Source organism: Buteo buteo, chromosome Z, assembly GCF_964188355.1.
Source record: "Buteo buteo chromosome Z, bButBut1.hap1.1, whole genome shotgun sequence".
NCBI classification, from domain to species: domain Eukaryota; kingdom Metazoa; phylum Chordata; class Aves; order Accipitriformes; family Accipitridae; genus Buteo; species Buteo buteo.
The window spans coordinates 27,489,460-27,506,166 of record NC_134204.1 but is presented as its reverse complement, the minus strand read 5'-3'; the positions used below and the strand labels follow the sequence as shown (position 1 = coordinate 27,506,166).

The window sequence follows — 16,707 nt, the reverse complement described above, 5'->3', positions numbered from 1 at the left end:
GCAAAGTACCCCGCTTGAACTAAGCAGCAGTAATGCAGGCCTCCCTGTGTGCCATGGGCCAAGAGTTAACACTTGTAACTGATTTTGCATAAAGGTAAACAAAAGGTAAATAAACACTTGAGTACTTTCACCCTCTGCACTCAAAGCATGTGCCTTCAAAATCTGCATGCCACCATTCTTTGGGGTTTAAAAAGAAAGGTATTCCTAATATTCAAATCTTGTCTCAATTTAGATATTACAGTTTTTGTTGCATCTGAGATTTTCTGTGAATAGGAAGTTATTTTCCACTTCTACGGTACAGGTTGAAAAAAGAATCTGGGCTTTGTGACCTCTCTGCCATGAGCACTGTCCTGTTGTGTAATGTTATCAAGGAAGAACAATTTATGATGTGCTTGAAATCACTTATTTTAAAGGTCAGGCAGTTATTGTGCTGCTTGCTCTCATTGGCTTTCTGTAGCAGAAGCAACTCATAAAATTGTAGCTTACGTTTTGGAAACATTTCCACTGCAGCATTGCATAAGGGCTTGCTTTATTTTTCTGTAACCCTGAAGAAATGGCTGTGGTTTATAAAGACACTAATGACCTGGTGTCTGGCACCCGTGAATAACACTGGTATGGAATTATTCTTTAGCTGTATTTAATAAGAAACCAATGAGTCACAGGTTCAACATACAAAGCGATCTTGCCAATCTAATGGTTGGATTGTGACTGGTGCTGGATGTGTGCCCCAGTTATTTTAATAAATAATCACTCAAATAAAAACCCTTAATTTCTTTCTAGCTGCAATTTGCTTTTATAAATATGACAGCAAGTCAGTTTAGTATGAAGAATATTCCCAGCAGCAATACGAGACAAGAGTTTATTCCTGGAAAGTAGATTTTGACATCTGTTTACCCAATACAGAATTCATCTGTCTCCAGCCTATTCAACTAAGGGCAAACCCAATTTTCTGAGGGGACAGAAACATTATTGTAAACTCTTTATTGTCAGCCAAGGGTAGCAGCACATCCCGGTATGGACATGTAAGAGGAGTGCCTTGCTGTGTTCCTAAGTGGTGACACACTGATACACACCCTGTGCACTCAACATTTCCAGATTTCTCAGCTGTATTGTTTATCTGCTGCTGTAGGTGTTGCAGGAGCAGGCTACCATCTCTGGCGTAACTCCGCACCTTAAGGTGTGTTTTCTGCACTCTTGAACCTCTACTAGAGCACATCGCCTTTGCAAGGGGCGGATTTTAAGAAGAACCTTTTTCTTATTTGAATGGACTTCTAATAATGTATCCAAGTATAACAGCTAAATTATTTTCCTTCCACAGCAGAAGAATTCCCCTCTCCATTTAGCAGTCATCAATAGTCATCTACCAGTAGTAAAAAGCCTCTTGGATGCCAATCATGATATAAACTCCTTAAATCACGTAAGAAAAAATTGGGAATTAATGTAACTTTGCTGGTAAAAAGGAGATTATGTGGATTTTGCTTGAAATAATTTTTTTTGCCTTATGAGCTCAGGGTACAAAAAAATAGGAAGGAAGAGGCAGTTCCCTCCTTATCTTTTTGCATGTGTGCATATGTATTAGTCACTGGTACATGCTGTGCTAGTATTGTTTGTGCAAGATAAGGATAGCAAAATGCTATATACTCAGAAAATATTTGGATTAATTTATTGTTCGAGTTTTACAATTCAGGTGTAATAAATGACTGAAATGTCTCAACAGTATTGATCTCAGAGGGAAACCCAGTGCAGAGTGTCACTTGGCTGGGATGGAGTTAATTTTTTTTTCACAGCAGTCCCTGTGGTGCTGTGTTTCCGATTTGTGACCACAGCAGTGGTGGTAAGGCACCAGTGTTTTAGCTGTTGCTGAACAGTGCTTGCACAGCATCAAGCAAGGCCTTCTCTGTTTTGGACTCTGATTCCCCCTGGGAGTAGGCTGGAGGTGCACAGGGGCTGGGAGGGGACACAGCCAAGCAGATGACCAGAGCTGACCAAAGCGATGCTCCACACCACACAACATCACACTGAACAACGAGGTCACAGGTCTCCGTGGTGCAAGTGTTAGCATGTTCGGCTGTTAACTGAAAGGTTGGTCATTCAAGCCCACCCAGGGATGCTGGCGTCTGTTTTCCCCACCTTTACCAGGAATCTTTTGCTTCTGCTTGGTGCCGGTGGCCTTTGGAGGCCTGGTTGCTTGGGGGCCAGTTCCTTGTAGACCACCTCCACCACCACTAATCCCCTCAGGTTCTGGATACCCTCCTCTATGGAAGGCCACGTGATGCGTGCCAACATATTTACTTTGGTGCTGGCTTTCTTGATGCCTGGGGCTGTTATTGCCTCCAATAGCTTGGGATTTCACACCTGAACAGGCATGTAGTCCCAGGTAGTTGGTACAGCATTTGAAGGAGGGGAGCCTTGTCTGCCCCCATGAAACACAGTGACTTCTAACGCTGTGTTGAGGCCTGGCCCATGCCTACTGAGCTGCCGTCCTGTGCCTTCAAGAGAGGAAGACGGTTTCCTGATCAAGGAGCACACAAGGGGACGCTGAAGTCTCCTGCTCCGAAGCCACCCGTATGGACACTGAAAAGGTCACTCAATCTGAGGGCACACACCAGAGATCAAACCCTCAAATATAGTAGTTGCACCTGTACTCAAGAAGAATGGTGGAAGCAGATGTTGACTTGGTTAGTAACAGAGGCAGCAGTTCCTGCTGCTTTCCCATTGATCATTTTATTGCTAAAGATTAATTTGTACACATTTTTGCAGGAGACAGAGGCTGTCATTTGTGGCTGGAGTCAAGTATGATGATAAGATCTTCCGTCACATAAAATAGAGAATTTTGTAAACTTCATGAACACATCTTTTGGAAATGTTTTGTGCTTTGTCTCTAGCATGTCTAATGTTACCTACAATAGCTACATAGATATCTCTAAATTACTGCAGAAAAGAAATTAGGATGTATTGTTGGGGAAAATTTATGAGGTCATGTGATCATAGTGTGTATTCCCAAAAGAGCTGATGAGAGGCTCTAATGTGGAACCCTGAGGCTGGTGTTTCTTGGTGTGTATGGTCTTAGTGTTTGACTCTGCAACCTTTAAGTTAAGATCTAAAGGCCAAAAAAGTTCTCTAACCAGACCTACAGAATGTAGACTTGCAACATTAGAGAAGCACAGGCACAAACCCTTCAACTTAAAAGGATGCTGTATCACATGAAACATGCTAAGGGACATGTCTAGATATGCAGGGCTTCCACAAATGACAACATATCTTATTTGCTGCTGCATTACACCCGTAGACATCTGGAATTTCTTATTCTAATTTTCTGTAGAAGGTTAATTAAATAGGTTTTATTTGGGTACATGCAGTTGCATAGAGGCTATACAACTCTCATTTCAGACCCAAAGATTAGACTTGAAGTTGAATCCCCCTTTAGCTGTACTTTTTGTTAATGGTTTTTGTTTAATGCTTTTTTTTTTTCCTCCTTTTTTTTTTTGTGTGTGTGTGTGTGTGTGTGTGTGTGGTTTAAGATTCACTGAACCCATTAAGGAGCAGGTAGACTTCTACTACATATCATTGCTTTGTGGCAGGGCTGGCTAACAAACCCTGCTGTGGTCGTGGCACAATGTACTGTTGAAAATTAGGGATGTTCAGTTATCTTTGCATGAATTTCAGCAGGGAAAAGGTTACTTGAGAGGATAGTATGGGTGGGGGTTGGCAGTCACATGAAGCACTCTGTCCAAAACACCTTGTTTTAGAGGGAAGAGAGAGAGCTCGTTAGGTTACAGTATGTTAGAGGGGCATTACAGCAACTTTTTCCTGAGCCAACTGGAACTCCTGCCTGGTTTTCCTGCAGAGATCCCAGATGATCTCTTGTTTGCCTGAAACAAAACTGGCAGGTAAATAACTCAAAAGTTAAATGATCTCATTCTGTTCAGTGTTTTCTTGCCAAGGCTGTCTTTTGTTGTGAATCTTCTTTAGATTCAGATTGTGAGCACTCTGCTTCTAAGAGGGAATTTGGCTTATTGTATTTATTTGGTGTCATTAATTCCAGAGGCAGGAAACCCCTCTACATCTGGCAGCTGATCTTGGCAATGTGGAGCTGGTGGAAGTGCTGCTGAAGGCAGGCTGCGATCTCAAGACCGTGGATAAGGTAGATGGTGTTCCTCACACATGCAAGGATTATGTGATTTTATTTTTTGTTTATAACCTTCTTCCCAGAGATGCAGAAAGCACTTGTTGCTAGTTGTCTTTCCTAGGTAAAGCTGTTAGTTGTTACAAAGAATGTCTCCTTTGAATACTGCTGTACCTGCAGCTTGCAAAGATCTGAAATGGTTTTAGTGAAGAACTGTAAAACTTCCAAGCTCCGTAGTTTGAGGGTAAACCCTGCTGCCAGAGACCTCTGATGGAAAAAAGGACTAGGCTTACGGAATGAAAAACAGCCTGCGGCTGTTGTAACTGTGCACCTGCAGCCAGGTTCACTGCCAGGAGAGGCACAGGTACTGCCAGCTTCACTAATTGCAGCGATGGTGAGTTTGCCCTTTAGCACCCTGGGCCATAGGGAAATGATGGTACCACGTCCCTGAGAAGCTGTCCCAGATCCATTCAGGTGGGTGCTTAGACCCTGTTGCTGATGTTCAGCCTGGAAAGACAGGCAAGAATGGCAAAGGCTGGAAGAAGTACCAAAGCACAGAGTCTCTGGGGAAGTGCTTTTGAAAGGACAGAGTACCAAATCCAGTTTTTACAAATATTGCTAAATTACTGCAAGATTGAGCTTGTCTTTTTTATGCTGTTACCACTATATTGATTTTCTGTATGACTGAATTGACAGATTTGATGTTTATCATGAGCAAAATCTAGCCCTTTAATAATTTCAAAAGTAATTTTCATGCACAAAGCTGTCCTGATGAGCAGTAAAGCTTTACAGACTAGGATCATCTCTTTTTTTCCCTAGCCTGACATGAGGCTCAGAGCTCTGAGTGTGGGTGACACGGTTGGTGTGTTTTGGGAGGCTGAGGTAAGATGCTGCATTGCAGTTAAGCCTTCCCATTCAGAGTCATATGCTAACTGGAGAGCTGCAGTTCTCATATGGGCTAACCCAGAACGAAATCTTGCCCACTTTAGACAGTGCCTTAGCTGTTGGAAAATTGTCTCTACCTATTCATATTCCAAGGGCAGGCACATAAAATTACTTCTTATTGCCTGTTTTGACCTTAAGCACCTGCAAGGCTCTGGGCTGGATAGTACCCTGGTTATTACAGCAGTGTTGACTGTTCAGGGCATGTTATGAGAATATGGCTCTGAGCCAGCACAAGTTCTGTCACCTTTCTGCATTGGTTTTATTTCTTGGAGTAGCTTTTCCATTGCCTGTTTGCTGCATGACCCCTGAGGCCATGCCGCCACTGGGAACGTTCGCAAGTACAGCCCTCCTTGAACTGAATTGGTGCTGAGATGCCAAAAATGTTCCCGTCCTTAATGAACAGTAGGCAGGAAAAAGGGGAGCCTGCTTCAATCGCACAGTGTTTTCCTGCCCTCTGTGCCCCAGCAGCAAGAGTCCTCAGTCTCCAGAGCATGTCATGCATCTGCATGAGTTGCAAGCTGTTACAGCTCAGGAAATGCCCTCTCAGGAGCTCTTCCTTCCTCCCACCTGCAGATATAATTGTCGTTGTTTGTGATTGATAGTGCAGGGAGTGTTCCCTGTGTGCAAGACTGCCATGCTACATGTGCACACAGGATACCAGCAGTGTCTGCACTAGCACAGGAGGCCAGAAACATCCCCTTTTTCCACCCCCTCCACCTCTCTGCGAAATGCAAAGCACCTTTCCAGGTGGGACCCAAGGAGCTCTTGTGGTCTCTGGACTCTTCACATAAAAAGGTTGTCTATGCTATAAAGATTTTATGAAATGTAAATTCCTTAGCTTCCAATACGATGCTTTTCTAAAAACAGGCTAATTAGGATGATTTTGAGCAGAGCCAGGAGCTAGAATGCAAAAGATATATATTAAGGAACGTTATAATAGCTGGAGAGTTGAAATGCCTTATAATTTAATTACTGAACCTTCTAATTAAGGGGTTGGCTTCTTTTAGGTCTAATTTTCTAGAATGCCTAGCACTTGATATGTGGAGAATGCCCTGAATATTTAAATTTGAGGCAGCTCCACTCAGCACAAATCTGCTGAAAATAGGCAATTGCAGAGAGAACTCTGTAGAGCCACCAAGATGCCTTTGCATCAAAGTGCTGATAGCAGAGATATGTTCAGATAGACTGGGCAGTCCTCTGCAGCTGGAATTAAAACAATGGCTTTTAATTCCTTTCCCCATACTATGCGTGAAACATCACCTTCAGTTGTGCTCACTTCAGTTATCATGAGAAAGTCATTCCCACACCCTCTTTTCATTCTGTGAGCCAGCTTCTCTTACCATCCAAAACAATATGCAGGTTTGCCCTTAAAGTTGGAGCTTTCCAACTTTGCCAGCCTATCCATCTGAAATGCCAGTTTAACCATACCATGGAAATGAACTGTATTTGTGGTAGTTTTCAGCCTATGGATGCCTGGGCTTGCACGAACTTGGAAGCAGTGACAGGAGAGCACAAGCTGGTATGAAGTATGCAGCAGTCTGAGTACAGGAGGCTTCTGAAAGCAGCTGTACCTCACCAGAAATTCTTTAGGGGGAGTTCAGTGTGTTGAAAAAATTGACCACATTTGGGCTGAGGGGGTACAACTCACACAAAGCATAGAACTTTGTAGCTACTCTAAAGCCACAAAATTATAGCAGAAAGTTTTCTTGAAAAAAAGGGATAGGGTCCTGTAAACAAAGCTCCTGTGTTTCTTCGATGATATACTTATCCTCCTACATATGAGATAATGTTCTGACACACTCTCTGCTTTCAGCATGGAAAAACTGCACTAGCTGTGGCATCAAGGAGCAATCACGCCCTCATCGTAGATATGATCATTAAAGCAGAAAGGTATTATGCCACAAAACAGGTAAGAGACATCTTTCATTACACTGAGGATAACTATAGTGGAAGAGCTGATTCTGATCCTGAAGTGCCTTTTGCCTGAGGTGGTTCCTTTTGACAGGTTGCAAGACTGGCCTTGATAAATTGAGGTTAGGATTGGGAATGGGAAGGTCTCTACCCCATATGGGTTTTATTCCTGACTAGCTGTAAAATTGTAGGCAGATCTTACCATTTTCCTGCATCATGCTCTACACAAAGAGATAAAGGGGTGGAGAGAGATTCTGACCCAAATTCAAGCTGTGCTATCAGCATCAGGGCTGGGATGACCTGAATCCACGTTGAACCCTGTGTCCTTTGGTACAGCAAAATCTTGTTGGAAAATGGAGGAGTGCAAGTGTCTGTCACTCTTTTGGTAGTAAGGGCTCAGCTGCTTTGGCAGGAGCTCCCTCTTCTGTTTTATGTATGCTAATTATAAAATGCAATCAATGAAATGGGAAAGAACCAGGCAACAAGTATGAAGGACACAGCTTAGATTGACCTCAGATTGTCTGAATTTCTAGCCTTCTTTCCATAGTTGTTATTTAAATGTAGGCTGTTTAGTGATGGCCCTCCCTAAAGGGCTGAGAGTCAGATATGTTAAAGTGTAGATGACAATTATTTTGGCCTACGTTGACTATCCCACATCACTTATGAATCTGTACAGGCTCTATAGGTGGTAAGTGTCTGAACAAGAAAAACTAAGCTTAGTACCTCTTAAAATCAAAGGAGTATTTCGAGCTGGGCTGCTGGTAAATTGCATTCTAGAGATGTCCCTTGAAATTCAGACCCAGCCCAAATGGGTCTTGAAAATTCAGGATGTCTCATGTCACGGGGTCTTAACTCGGACCATTTAGAATTCTGAGAAAGTTTGTTTATTCTGTCAATGACAGTTGTAGCAATGAGCCACAAAGAACCTGCTATACCTACATACTTGATGAATGGGAGGTATTTCATAGGATGGTGAAGGTTCATTTTAGGGCATATTAATGCTCCATAAACCAGTCTTGTATTGGCTTGCTCAGTTTTTCTTGTTTGGAGCCATAAGTTGATGTGGGCTCCGTGAGAATTGATTAAATTTGCTGGGTTTTGACACAATGCAGTTTACAATCCCCAAGCTCTTGTAAATACACTGTTTGTTTACAGATTGGTCCTAGTGCGGCAGTAAAAGACAACTTTTGTAGCATCCACCATAAAACCTGCAAGAAGGAAGATGCTAACACAATTTATTTATCTAGAGCAAGTAATTCTGTAAGCACCAGAGCTAGCAAACTGGGGGAAAAGGCCTGGTGAAAGGAATTCACTTGACTGCTAGCTCTTGCGCTCTCATTGCTGAGCTGCCACACAAATCTGTGACTTCATTCTCATTCCTGCTTCCTGCTAGGAAGTGTTTGTTTTGCCAGGTTAGTCAAGTGCCTCCTGGGGCTGTATAAGCATACTGTTCCTGACTGAGAGCAGGCATATCAATTGGCTGGTCTTTTACCACCCCACACTGGCCCTGCATGTCCAAATCCATGACACTTAATGTTACAGGGCACTGTGCTGGTAAATCACAGATCTAGATTAATTATCATGAAAAACACCTCCACGAACTCCCCGTGTTATGCACATTTGATTTGCATCAGTTCAGCTGGAGTTGTCATATACATTACTATTTCTTTTGGCTTAAAGGGGAATTAGAATTTAATTCATCTGTTGCCAGAGAAGACATGACAAGTCTGACAGGAGTGAGCCTGTAATGCTCCTAACCTCTTGGCACTGTTTACTGAATTGCCTGAGAAGAAGAAAAGATGTTTAAGCAGACAGTTTTCTGCAAGAGCTCCACAAATGTTGGGAAACAGAAACATAAATGTTTGTATCCCATTACCTGAAGCTAAGAGCACAGCCTTTGGGAGCAGCTTAGATCTTAACAGTTATGGAATATGATGTTGTTCAGGTGGTGTTACCATATATGAAACTACAGCGTTTTGAACCATTATTGTAAGCCTGTCCTTCTGTTCCATGGAGCTGACATCATCTGTGAAGAGCCATTAGTTACAAAAGGAAATGTCATGTTGCTGTAAGGAAGCGCACATGATACTAATGTGTATGAGTGTGTCTTGCTCTCTCTGTTTACCCTTTTTTCTATTTACTGCTTTTACCCAAGCCTTCCCTATCATTGCCCAGGCTGGTTTTGACTGGATTTGAGGACTGCTCTTACTGTCCCACCCTACCATTGCCTAGACACACAATTAGCGGCAAACAGAAGTTGTGCTGCAAAGGGAGGAGAAAAAAAGGGGAGGGTCTGTTGGTCTGTCTGCTTGTGGTTTTTTTGTTGGTTTTGTTTTTTTAAACCTCAGAAGAGAAACACTGAACCAGGGAGAGCCTGAAACTGTCCTGTAGAATGTCCTAAACTTCACCTTGCATGTGTCAGGAAGCATGAAATAAAAGTCTGCAGAAGAAAAATTAAATCAAACATACAACAATGCTTAGCTACTGAACTAAGATTTATTTTTTTTTCCTTGCAAGATTCTCATAAGGTTATGAAATAACCCTGTTATATTTTTCTGAATTTAATCTGGAATGGAGTATTTTATGCTTAGCGCTTTTTAAAATGTGGCATGCTGCCGTTTCCTTTTTTGCTTAATATCTGCTTTCTAATCTTGTATCAACTTCCTGAAGATATTTTTCACTTTGGAGACTGATTTGAAACAGGAATAGCATGCAAACAAAATGAAATATAAAAGTAGTTCAAGCTTACCTACACTAGGAATGAGGCTTTTCCCTGGGCACCACTCAGCTAGGCCTGAAATCACTGCTAGATGTGGCTTTTGCAGAGGTGCCCAAACAAGAAGCGACCCCATCACTCCTGTTTCAGGTGAGCCATGCATATGGTAGCAACATCACTTTTAATCTGGAAGGTAAAATGCTTGTGGGTTTGGTTTCTATCTGATTTTGCTTATGCAGGCTAGATCCAGGTTCAACATGCATGTGCTTATTGGTGCTTAGACACTTTGCTGAACAGGGGTCTGCATGCTAAACCCAAAGGCTTGTGCTGCCATGGAATGACCTGGTAGTGCCTGCATCAGCCAAGCAGAGGTGGGAACAGCTTGAACAAGTGCCACACTGATGGTGCCTAGCCTCTTCCCAGGGAGAGGTTGGTACTTCGAGAAGCAAGAGGAAAGAGTAAGAACTGTGGCTGAAACCCAACCATGTTCAAAATGTGACATATAAAACAGATAGAGCCAAGGAGCACAGCTGTGCTGGTGTGCTACTTGCTGTTATTTGCTGTTGTGTATCAAGTGCCAGAGAAAGTGGTTTATTTTGCATTTAACTTAGTAGGACATAGCACCAGACACAGGAGGGCTTTGTTTCTGTTCTAAGACTGTAATAAAACCACCCATGCTAAGACATCTTCCAAAGAGCTCTACTAGCCAAACACAGTCCCTTTACCTGCACAGAGCAAATCACTTGTCAGTAGCTACATGCGGCTGGTTGTACAGGACAGTGTTTGCTGCTCACTAAGCAAAGGTTCCTAGCTTCATTATAGAATTTATCATCTGCTTTTTTTTTCAGGAACATCTAGCTCATAGTGATGATGGGTCAGACTTCGGCTTATCCTTCAAACAAGATCATAGTACACAGACCAAGCAAATCCGTTCCTCCCTTTGGAATCTAGCATACAACCAGTTAAAACCCCAGGAATGGAAAAAACTGGCCCTGTTCTGGAAGTTCACGGATGAACAAATTAAAGCTATTGAAGAACAATGGACAGGTAACAGAATCTGAATGGCTAGACATAATAAATAAGCTATAGAAACCACATGGTAGAGTTGCTTTTTAAACTATGTGAGCATCACAGATACACACTGGCCATACTGCTCTTATTCAAGTTATGAAAAAGAGCAGTGAATGGATACAAGCCTTGTTGCTGGTTCCTGGGAAGTGGTGCTGTAGAAGTACAGGCCACTTCTGTTATCCCTTTCCCTGAAGGAACCTTCATCTTTGGATATCAAAAACAGGAGCAGTAAGCAGCATGGAAGGGTCTTGCAGGTCATGCTGCAAGTGAGGACCTGGGGAACCTCATGACACCTGAAGATCTTGTTCATGCTCTGTCTTCACAGCTGCCATGAAACAGCAGATTATTGTTTCAGGCATCTCAAGTGCTGGGAAAGCAGTACTTCTACAGCACGCATTGTACTTGTTTACTACTACTCCAGGGTATATTTCCACATGTTGAGGAAAAATGAAAGGAAAAAAATAATTTTAAGCTGAATTAGCTTTTTCCTCCCTTTACAGTAGCCTTAGGACAAAACTAGAATTTTTGTTTGTTTTAATTTTTAACCTGTGTGAGTCTCAGTCTTCATTCTGCTTCTAGGTGAGAAAGGAACTAAGAATACATGAGTAGGTTTTAAAACCTCTGGGAACTCTAAAAGGGCAAAAGCACAAAATACTGTTTCCAGCATATGGAACAGACAAATGCTTTGTGTATTGCACAGGGCTAAAAAGTTACAAGGAACATGGAAACAGAATGTTGCTCATATGGTTACATGGTATATTGCTGGCTCATCAGAATCCTGTCAAGCGTATATATGAAGACCTGGTGGAAGCAGGATTTCAACCTGTAGCTGGTAAGTTGTTACAAAGCACATTACGCTGTCCTCTGAGAAATGTCCTGTGGTGGTGTGGTGCCGAGGTCCCTGCTGGTGCTGGGAAGGTTGTGACCCTGGTGGAGCTGGAGGACACTCTCTTCCTTTCTGGGACTGCCCTTGCTGGGTGGTGAGGTTGCTTGAGGAAAAGCATTTAAGCAAGACTTAAGATTTCTGAAGGAAGATAAAAATGTGCAAACTTTGCTTCCCTCCTTTGTCCTGCAAACATGGTTGAAATGTGATTGGCTATCCTTCAGTTACATTAGTCTGGCCGTGTAAAAAGCAAGCATTTTCTTCTCCTACTTTGCAGAGAAGATCAGAGCTGCAAGTAGCACTGACGCAGACTCCAGAAAATGCGCAATTTCATGACTTCATCAATAAACCATGGCATATATGATGGAACTGCATGCCAGATGGAATTGTGTGACTTTTTGCAAGCTAGAAGCACTTGCACTCCTGAAATATTGGTTAATTCTTTCTCCTATGCTTGCTATACAATGATTTAAAGAATTTAAGAGTGAATGGCTGGCTGGTAAGCAAGAACTACCTCCCTACAATTTCTACATCTTGATACACTAATTCTGTATTGGAACTGCAAATTAAGCTATTTTGTGTTTGACATGAAATGCAAATGAGATGTTTTCTACATGAAAGAAATTAAATTTAATAAGTGAAAATTATGTGTGTAAATCAACACGTCCAGAAATAGGTTGGCACCTGGCCTCATCTGGGATTCAGGCTTTTATAAAGTCTTGCTAGGATTATAGTGTTCCTATCTGAAGAGGGTTTTTCTCTTGTTTAATTAGTATTAGGATTAGCATAAGTCTTTCTTCTTCAGCATTTATGTAGTGAAAATACACAAAAATGTCATGTCTAAAACCTTGTGTGGCTGCAGAATTTTCTTCCATGGCACAGCCTTGCATACATATTCAAAAAGAACGTTTGATATTTAATGCTTAACACATCTAGCAATTATTTACCTATTTCTTGTTCATGTCTGGAATTAATATTTAGTAGTGTCTTGCTGAACATGTTTAAAGGTTTTCTCATTATTGAATATATTTCATATCTGAAAAATTATGTAAAATGTTCATCTTTGTAGTCTTCTGTATAACAAAATAGCAATAGTTTTCTCATGTAATGGAAGAATTGAACTGCCTTGTCTGTCTATATGTAGCTAGCATTATTTTGTACCAAATCTTACTGTATGTACTAAAAAGATGATGATCTGTATCTTAGCCTGAAGTCTTACACCTAACTGCCCTCTTGCGTGTAAGCCTGTTTTGATACGGCTGCAGAGCATCATAAAAATATGAATGACAGACTGGTAAATGCCCAGGTTTTGCAATCAGGGATCTAAGATAACAAATTCTTAGATACTGACAGGTATGCATCAAGTTCTGCAACGTTAGCTTGGAAAATGAGAATGTTTAACAATTTGATGGACTCGGTACCTCACCTGGCCCAAGTCTCACCCTGGGTGTGAAAGACACCACCCCGTAATTCTTCATATAAGTATGCTGTTGTAGGATATAATTAAAATGCATGTCAACTACACTTGGTTGCCTAAGCAACTAAAAGCATATATAACAAAAATTAAATTTAATTTTCAGTTTAAAGTAGATGTTAGTAACATTGGGACTAAGCAGATTCAGACAAAAATCACATTCTATCCTTTATTTAAAAGTGTGCAAAAGATTCCTTAAATAAAAAGTGTTTATCTTAATAAAATAAGTTCTCAAATAATTTGGAGGTAGAACAACATTTCAGGTTCTTTTTTCCCCCCTCCAGATGTTTAGTATAAAAGCATTTTTACTTAAAAAAAATTCTGGTTTAGAAAAGGGTAAAAACATGATACATACTTTAGGCCTTACTACATCAAATCTAAAAAGACTGGGAAGAGGTTTATATTGTACCTTGATAAAAACCCCCTCTGGTGAGAAAGATATTCACTCAGTCAACAACTTTTATTGACTGAACACTGGCATGAGTTTGGCCCTGAAGCATTCGCCCAGCTTGTCCTGCAGGTCTCACAGTGGTAGAACCAGAAGAATGGAGCACAGTTCGAGGATATTTAGCAGCAGTGGCTTGGGATATGGTTTGCTGAAAAGTAATCAGATACATCAAAACACTTAATGGTAGAAAAAAATTCCCATTAAAATAGCTATAAGTGAGCTGTAGTTTAAACAGATTTGCAATCCAGCAAACTGAAATACACTTCTCAAAAAAAAAAAAAAAAAGTACTTTAACAGAATGAGTAATTTTTTCCTTCCTTATCTGTAGTATACTTTTCAGAACATAAAATGCTAAACTTCCAGTTAGCTAGATACCCTAAGATTTTATCACCTCATTTTTATTTCAAGGTTAGTTTGTTTCGTTTTTTTTACCAAATTGTTCAGAATTTTCCCCTGTAGTGCTAATTTAATCATGCCAACTTTCCTTTTGAAGTTCAGTATTTGCTATGAGGAAGTCTCTGAAAGGTCTCTCGTCTCTGAAAGAAAAGGTTTGCATTTATTTAACAACAATGAATTTTCTCCCCCCAAACTAGCCACCTTACTGCAATAAACAGTAGTCATTCTGCTTTTAATCAAGGTAAAGTCTCTCCCTTGTCAGATTAATTAAAGAGAAATACTTCAGTTTGATAGACTTCCACTTAGGCATTTATTTGCAGAAAGAATACATGTAATATATCTCTGGGACTATCACATTTATTACATTTTTAGAAGTCAGGTTTTGGTACAGTAGTTCAGGTACTTGTCACAAAATCTGAATCCAGAAATTGTTGAAAGAAGTCTCACACCAAACCTCTAACACCCTAAGGACATACAATTTAAATATTAATTTCTGCTTAGGAGCCCAAATTGTCGAAAGCTATGTGCAGCCTGCCACAGGGCTCCGATTCACCACACAAAATGACTGAAAGCAGAACATCCCTCACACAGACAGTTACCAGTAACTCCAGCTCACATTAAGGGGCCTGAGGTAGCTCTGCTTGTTCTACCAATATCACTGAAGAGAAACTGGACTTTCGGATAGCGCAGAGAAAATTCAGATCCTACTTTACATGTTAAGATATATTATAAAAAAAATCTTCAACTGTTTCATACACCTCCAGTTAAAACAATTTTTTGCTCAGATTGGTCTCAGAGTGTAGTGATTGCCTAGGCCGTTTAGGCCACTGTTTACAGCCTTCTTGTATGTTGCTTTCATACCCTATTAACGCACTTACTTCAGCGTTTTCTTCAGGATAGATGGGGGAGTAGGACTCAAAATACAACAAGCAGCAGGCTTAACAAATTTGATTGCCTCTGGACAGGGGTTTTACTTTTTTCCCCAATAATTTGCTACACTCAGCCTGTCAGGCTAATCTATATCTCTACCACCTCTGCTATCTACCACTGCCACCTCTACCACTCTTCCTGCTATACACCATGAAGCTTATCTTTAAACTGTGGTTCAACTGACCACTTCTACAAAGTGGAAGACTCATGGAAGAGCTGTCCAAGAAAGAGACAGCCAAGACTAAGATACCTGTGAAATAATTACTACAGAAACAAGACAAATAGATTAAAGTGGTAGTACTTACTTCCTCTCCTCACCAGTACCTTCTACCCAGCCCAAAGACAGTACTGTTTGTTATTCTAAACAGGTCTCAAGTCTTAGCCTTGTCTAATACCTTTTCACGATAGCCATTTTTCTTTAAACTACTACCAGATGTGTTGTAATAAGAATACTGTTAAAAGCACAATTCTGACTTACCTGAGTGACTGGATGATGTTTTTCAACAATGATTGAACTCATGGGTGGAGCAACTCCCATCACTGCTAAACTACCATAAATTCTGTCTTTTTGTCCCATATCAGCTCGGCCCATGATTCGAGCAGTGATTGTTCTTCCTGCTTTCTGTTGAGCAGTTGTTATTACTTTTGCCACGGGCTACAAATAAATTAAGTATTAGCTGGTAAAAAATTCTAAACATAATATTTACAGTGCTCTAGTATGTCTGCTTAGTTTTATCAGCCATGTGCCTCAACGGAACACGGGATGTTGCAGGTAATCCAGTTATGTTATATGGGACTGAATTTGCTCCACCTAGTTGCAACCTGTTTTGTTATATCTTTTTCCACTCTTAAGTATGAGACAGCATTTCGAGCAAATGATTTCTATCCTGAGGGGACTAAGGCTAATTTGACAAAAATGAAGCAGCATGGATAGTTTAGCTTTGCTTACTGGCTGCATACTTGAGTGACAGCTACAAGCACTTCCATCACCCTGGAAAGTCTTTCTAGCAGTGACATAGCAGATACAAAAAAAGCTTTCATGCAGTAAAATGCTGCATCTTTCTCTGACAGCTGGTAGCAAACTGTATCATATGGGAGAAAGAAAGGAGAGAAATACAGAAGACAGTGAAGAAAAGTAAAAAGGACAGTTTAGCAACAAATACGGGAGGGGGAATGAGAAAGACATTTCAAACAGCAGGATGCTAAAGCAAAGCATATTCTTTCCATAACAGAATGGTATCATGTGAAACACCAGTTGTTCCTGTTGTGCTATACGTAAGTGTATGTGCACTCTTCTATTCTTCATTTTGCCACATTTCCCGCTGTCCCCTCCAAAAATAATTTAAAATTGCTTCTAACATAAATGGGTTTCTGTAACATTAATAAGCATTTGCAAGCTAGTGTCTTCACTCAGCTATGTAACATCTATGGCAGTTTCCTCAACTACATACTTGTGTTGCTCTGAAAAATGCGGAAATAACGATACCCAAACTGATATTTGTTATAATTATGCCTTAAAAAATAAAAAAGTTAATTTTAACATGTTACCAGTTTTTGAGTTGACGCCACACCAGATCCTGCAGCTGCGCTAGTGACGATTATTGGAGAATCAGAATCTAGCCTGGTCTGAGAAGTGCTTGCATGACCCAGGTGGGTAGAAAACTGAATGAAACCAGAGTTTACAGAGAATGAGTGGAACTTCCAGAAAATACAGTTTTACTCTTCAGATAGTCAGTTTTTTCACTATTCCAATTACACTTCTAAATTTAACTTCTTTGCAGATATTTTATCGCTAGTTTTACTGTTT

The 16,707-nt window shown here is 40.8% G+C and overlaps 2 protein-coding genes across 10 annotated transcripts in view; one reads left to right on the top strand and one right to left on the bottom strand.

The window, feature by feature from the left end:
- ANKDD1B (ankyrin repeat and death domain containing 1B) overlaps positions 1 to 13,116 on the top strand; it is a 34,587-nt gene extending 21,471 nt beyond the window's left edge. For 3 of the 5 annotated variants that reach the window (XM_075020388.1, XM_075020386.1, XM_075020387.1), the window contains 5 exons: positions 1,319 to 1,417; positions 4,046 to 4,144; positions 6,885 to 6,980; positions 10,547 to 10,745; positions 11,470 to 11,902. In XM_075020388.1, coding sequence (XP_074876489.1) covers positions 1,319 to 1,417; positions 4,046 to 4,144; positions 6,885 to 6,980; positions 10,547 to 10,745; positions 11,470 to 11,753 — 777 coding nt within the window. In that variant the 3' untranslated portion in view covers positions 11,754 to 11,902. Of the gene's footprint in view, positions 1 to 1,318; positions 1,418 to 4,045; positions 4,145 to 6,884; positions 6,981 to 10,546; positions 10,746 to 11,348; positions 11,903 to 11,929 lie in introns of those variants that run through there. The other 2 variants (XM_075020390.1, XM_075020391.1) reach the window with 2 other exon arrangements.
- A 179-nt stretch (positions 13,117 to 13,295) lies between these two features.
- POC5 (POC5 centriolar protein) overlaps positions 13,296 to 16,707 on the bottom strand; it is a 31,421-nt gene continuing 28,009 nt past the window's right edge. For 2 of the 5 annotated variants that reach the window (XM_075020384.1, XM_075020385.1), the window contains 3 exons: positions 16,449 to 16,562; positions 15,379 to 15,555; positions 13,303 to 13,722 (listed from right to left, as the gene is read on the bottom strand). In XM_075020384.1, coding sequence (XP_074876485.1) covers positions 13,573 to 13,722; positions 15,379 to 15,555; positions 16,449 to 16,562 — 441 coding nt within the window. In that variant the 3' untranslated portion in view covers positions 13,303 to 13,572. Of the gene's footprint in view, positions 14,111 to 15,378; positions 15,556 to 16,448; positions 16,563 to 16,707 lie in introns of all 5 variants that reach the window. The other 3 variants (XM_075020382.1, XM_075020381.1, XM_075020383.1) reach the window with 3 other exon arrangements.